General features: G+C 45.6%; 1 protein-coding gene across 1 annotated transcript in view; it reads right to left on the reverse strand.

Moving 5' to 3' along the window:
- HS2ST1 (heparan sulfate 2-O-sulfotransferase 1) overlaps positions 1–6,000 on the reverse strand; it is a 161,641-nt gene that overhangs the window by 20,086 nt on the left and 135,555 nt on the right. The window contains exon 5 of the mRNA XM_056523212.1: positions 5,747–5,844. Within this exon, the coding sequence (XP_056379187.1) occupies positions 5,747–5,844 (98 nt within the window). The remainder of the gene's footprint in view (positions 1–5,746; positions 5,845–6,000) is intronic.

The following is a 6,000-nucleotide window of genomic DNA, read 5'->3' on the forward strand; positions in this document are numbered from 1 at the left end:
TCCTAAGCAGGGTGCCTCCAGCTGTTGCAAAACTACAACTCCCAGCATGCCCGGACAGCCAACGGCTGTCCGGGCATGCTGGGAGTTGTAGTTTTGCAACAGCTGGAGGCACCCTGGTTGGGAAACACCACGCTATGAATATAAACCTGCACTGGTCATGTTATTGTACCTGTGTGTGACGATGGTCTGACAATTCTTCTGTGATATTTGCCCCAAAGTTAAAGGGGTCATCCAGGAAAAAAACTTTATTTATATATATCAACTGGCTCCAGAAAGTTAAACAGATTTGTAAAATATGTCTATTAAAAAATCTTAATCCTTTCAGTACTTATGAGCTTCTGAAGTTAAGGTTGTTCTTTTCTGTCTTCGTGCTCTCTGATGACACGTGTCTCTGGAACCTCCCAGTTTAGAAGCAAATCCCCACAGTTTTGCAACAGCTGGAGGCACCCCCTGTTGGGAAACACTGTTCTATACTATTTACTACTATATAGTCCAACATGCTGGGAATTGCAGTTTTGCAACAGCTGGAGGCACCCCCTGTTGGGAAACACTGTTCTATACTATTTACTACTATATAGTCCAACATGCTGGGAATTGCAGTTTTGCAACAGCTGGAGGCACCCCCTGTTGGGAAACACTGTTCTATACTATTTACTACTATATAGTCCAACATGCTGGGAATTGCAGTTTTGCAACAGCTGGAGGCACCCCCTGTTGGGAAACACTGTTCTATACTATTTACTACTATATAGTCCAACATGCTGGGAATTGCAGTTTTGCAACAGCTGGAGGCACCCCCTGTTGGGAAACACTGTTCTATACTATTTACTACTATATAGTCCAACATGCTGGGAATTGCAGTTTTGCAACAGCTGGAGGCACTCCCTGTTGGGAAACACTGTTCTATACTATTTACTACTATACAGTCCAACATGCTGGGAGTTGTAGTTTTGCAACAGCTGGAGGCACTGCTGGTTGGAAAACACTGACCTATACTATATACTACTATATAGTCCAACATGCTGGGAATTGCAGTTTTGCAACAGCTGGAGGCACCCCCTGTTGGGAAACACTGTTCTATACTATTTACTACTATATAGTCCAACATGCTGGGAATTGCAGTTTTGCAACAGCTGGAGGCACCCCCTGTTGGGAAACACTGTTCTATACTATTTACTACTATATAGTCCAATATGCTGAGAGTTGTAGTTTTGCAACAGCTGGAGGCACCCTGCTTAGGAAACACTGCCCTAGTGAGTACATAGCTGCATGACTGCGAGCAGAAATATTGAAAAATCATGAGAAATTACTGCGCAAATATTCGCGCACGTATCGGGTTCATGGTTTCCAACTATTCTATTCCCTATTATCTTAGACTTTGTATACTGCCCGTTTTCTCGTTTTGCTTATGTTGTGGCTGACAAGATGACTTACACCAGATTGTACGGAACACGTGTGCACAGTGAAGACGGGCAGAGGTCGGGGGATCTATGGCATGTGGGAACGTAATGAATAGAAGCTGTAAAAAGGCGGGGGCCCCCCCCGATAATGGTCGCTGGAAATGATCGCCATCTGTTCTTATTGTCTGCGCTTTGTTAATGAGTCGATGAAAAGAGAAATTAACACTGAAACAAAATGCAGTGAAAGATTCATTATCCTCCAAAATATTAGCACCTAGCCCAGTGTTCCCCAAACAGGGTGCCTCCAGCTGTTGTGAAACTACAACTTCCATCATGTCCGGACAGCCTAGACACACTGGGTATAAAGTTAAGTGGATACATTGTATGATATTTAACTGATCAAATGCCCTGAACCCCAACGGCTTTGAGCCCTCAATCTAAGGAGACCCTGCTGATTGGCACATCTTGCAGCAGCCCCCCATCATTGTATCTGTGCGCCATCTGAGTGGTCCACGTTTGGACCCTGCTATTTTATTTATGCATAGTTGTTTACTGTATCTTTTTTTTTTTTTTTTACTTAACTAGGCCACGTTATCCACTTTGATTTATTTGTTCTGTATGATCCCGTCTCATGTCCCCTGATGAACCTTGCCATCGTTTGGGGGGTGGGGAAACTCGTCGGGATTTGATTTTGAATTACCAGAAATCCTTATCAGGGTCACAATTGTCCTCTAGGGGTCATTATCTGACATATTGTCCCTGATTTACTAAGAGTGGAGGTTTTGTTGCGTTTTTTGTTGTTCCGACCTTTTTTTTTTCCATGGTATTTAACTCATTTACTCCGCTTTCGGAAACTTTATACATGCTTTATTTAAAGTGTAGGGTTTTCTTCCCAGAAAATTCACATGAATTTCAGAGGGGGTTTCAGAAAAGACGAGTGATTTTGGATGAAATGTATGAAACTCTTTTTGTCATGTTGGCGCCTAAATTCCGTGTAAATTCTGATTGTACGACAGAAAAAAACCAACAGAATCAGTGAAAAAGAAAAAAAAAAAAGAAAAAAACTACAAAATGGGCGTGGTTTTGGGAAAAAGAGGCGTGTCCCACGCCTCTTTTTCCCAAAACCACGCCCATTTTGTAGTTTTTTTCTTTTTTTTTTCTTTTTCACTGATTCTGTTGGGTTTTTTCTGTCGTACAATCAGAATTTACACGGAATTTAGGCGCCAACATGACAAAAAGAGTTGGAATGCTGTTAGTAAATGAGGAGCATTGTCTTACTTACATCCCCACTGTGTATCGGACATTATCTCCCTTAAAAAATTGCAGCACTAGAAGTTTAACTTTTTTTAAAGACTCCTTTGGTTTATCTACTTTTAGATATATAAAGTAAGGCTAGGTTCAGACTACGGAATCTCCGGGAAGAAAATTTCCGCCCGGAGATTCCGAGTGCGGCCGGCGCTGACTGAATCTGTCGGCGTTAGGACCGCCCGGACACTGTAGTCTCCAATAGACTGCAATGTGTTCCGTGAGTATTTCCGCCTGAAGAAAGAGCAACACCAGGCGAAAATTTCCAGGCGGAAATTTCCGTTCACAAATTCCAAAGTGTGAATTTGTGAACGGAAACCCATTCACTACACTAGACATTTTAGCAAGCGGAATTTCCGCCTGCAATTTCAAAGCGGAAGTGCAGACGGAAATTCCGTAGTGTGAACCTAGCCGAAAGGTTATGTTTTAAAACTGAGTTTTTCAGTCTTGTATTAAAGGGGTACTCCGCTGGAAACATCTTATCCCCTATCCAAAGGGACCGCGATCTCCGCTGTGGCACCCCAATCATTCGGTGCCCGATGACTGGTGAATACGGCCGCCCCGCCTGCTCCATTCATGTTTATGGGAGAAGGCTATGTACTAGCCACCACGCCCCCTCCCTTAGACATGAATGGAGGGGGCGTGGCGTAATGTTCAGGACGCTGCCGCTGCCAGCCCAGGGATCATGGATGTCCCTAGAGGCGCGAACCCCCCTGTGATCAGACATCTTATCCCCTTATTGGATAGGGGGATAAGATGTTTTCGGTGGAGTACCCCTTTAAGGAGTGTAACAGTTTTGGTCAGACAACTTGCACATCCAAGGTCCGGGTCGCCTACGGCAAGTGTGTCTAGGAGGCTCTTCGATTTATGTGCCCAGTCATGGCTGACAGCTCTGAGGCTACGATCACACGTCAGAATTCCGCATTGGAATTATGCACGGAGATTCAGAAGCAGCAGAGTCCCATTGTATTTAGTAGGATTCTGCTATGCACGCAGCGGAATTTCCACGCCAGATGTTTCTGGCATGGAAATTTTGATTTCCGTGTCCGCAGAAAGAATAAACCTGTCCATTCTTTCTGTGAACTCTGCACAGAATGCATTGCCGTCTACGAGACAGCGCATTCCCGTGTTGTCCATATTGTGTCTGCGTCTGTAGGCTGCGGATTGTCCGCACGGAGATGTGTGAACATAGCCTAATGGTCTCCTGATTGGACAATGCACCTCGACAGACGGACTGAGGAGATTTTGAATACAGGGAGCTCCGACTCCGAGCACCTAATTCTAACAGCCCTGACAGCGGAAAAGTCGGGAACCATTAGTTCAGACTAGTGGTCTCCAAAATGTGGCCCTCCAGTTGCAAAACTACAACTCCCAGCATGCTTGTCCGGGAATGCTAGAAGTTGTAGTTGTGCAACATCTGGAGGTCCACAGCTTGGAGACCACTGCGGGAGATAGATTCCCTTGAAGGCTGCCTATTAATAAAATCATAACCCTTCCAGTACTTCTTAGCTGCTGTATGCTCCAGAGGAAGTTGTGTAGTTCTTTCCAGTCTGACCACAATGCTCTCTGCTGCCACCTCTGTCTGTGTCAGGAACTGTCCAGAGCAGTAGAGGTTGGTTATGGGGTTTTGCTCCTGCTTCGGACCGTTCCTATCACGGACAGAGGTGGCAGCAGAGAGCACGGTGGTAAGACTGGAAAGAACTACACAACTTCCTGGGGAGCATACAGCAGCTGATTAGTACTGGAAGGATTCAGATTTCTGAATAGAAGTAAACTTTCGGGTACCTGTAGAGTACCTCTTTAAGAGTGTCATGTACCAAAACGCATGAATCTTCACATGTATCCCTGGTTTTTATGGAATAAATAGATGTATGTGCTGCACTTTCCTCATCTAAGCAGCATATAGATCAGTGGTCTTCAACCTGCGGACCTCCAGATGTTGCAAAACAACAACTCCCAGCATGCTTGTCCGGGAATGCTAGAAGTTGTAGTTTAGCAACATCTGGAGGTCCACAACTTGGAGACCACTGCGGGAGATAGATTCCCTTGAAGGCTGCCTATTAAAAAATCTTAATCCTTCCAGTACTTATTGGCTGCTGTATGCTCCATAGGAAGTTGTGTAGTTCTTTCCAGTCTGACCACAGTGCCCTCTGCTGACAGGATAGGTTTGCTATGGGGATTTGCTCCTGCTTCGGACCATTCCTGTCACGGACAGAGGTGGCAGTAGAGAGCACAGTGGTCAAACTGGAAAGAACTACACAACTTCCTGTGGAGCACACAGCAGCTGATTAGTATTGGAAGGGTTAAGATTTCTGAATAAAAGTAAACTTTTGGGTACCTGTAGAGTACCTCTTTAAGAATGTCATGTACCACGTACATGAATCTTCACATGTATCCCTGGTTTTAATGGAATAAATAGATGTATGTGCTGCACTTTCCTATTCTAAGCAGCATATAGATCAGTGGTCTTCAACCTGCGGCCCTCCAGATGTTGCAAAACTACAACTCCCAGCATGCACGGACAGCCGTTGGCTGTCCGTGCACGCTGGGAGTTGTAGTTTTGCAACATCTGGAGGGCCGCAGGTTGAAGACCACTGATCTAGATGGTCCAATGCTGGATAATGCACAACGTTTCAGTATAAAAAACAAACTTTAGGGTGCGTTCACACGCTCTTTGTTTTTGTGGGTTTTCCGCTGCGTTTTTGAAAGTGGGCGGGCTCTTCTCGGCTGTCCGCGGCAGATTTTCCACGGAGGAATTTACGCTGCGGAAAATCCGCCGCAAGCACCGTTGAAGTCAGCAGGAACTGCGGCGGATTTTCCGCAGCGTAAATTCCGCGGTGGAAAATCTGCTTCGGACAGCCGAGAAGAGCCCACCCACTTTCAAATACGCAGCGGAAAACGCGCAAAAACCTAAAAGCGTGTGAACGCACCCTTAAAGTAAAATCTTTTTTGCAGTGCACCACGCGGCTCCTCCACGTTCACATTCATTGTTTCGGAGCGTAGATTCCCGATCTGGGAGGCGAGCGGTTCGGTTTCCTTACCAGCACTCGGAGCTGTGTCCGCAGAAGAACGGGATCTGAAGCCAAAGCTTCTCTGGGGCGCAGTCAGATCCTCCAGCTGCTACACATTCATCAAAGGTCTGAAGATACATAAAGATGTAACGTGAGAGGGAGAATCCTGCCAAATGTACCGCACGCACACAGCGGCCATAAATCCACAGACCACGTCCGAGTGCGGATCAAATTATCTCGCGGAAAATGGCTGAAAATATCACAACGTGCGGAAAGAAGAAAGA

The sequence above is a fragment of the Hyla sarda genome, chromosome 6 (genome assembly GCF_029499605.1).
Source record: "Hyla sarda isolate aHylSar1 chromosome 6, aHylSar1.hap1, whole genome shotgun sequence".
Classification (NCBI taxonomy): Eukaryota; Metazoa; Chordata; class Amphibia; order Anura; family Hylidae; genus Hyla; species Hyla sarda.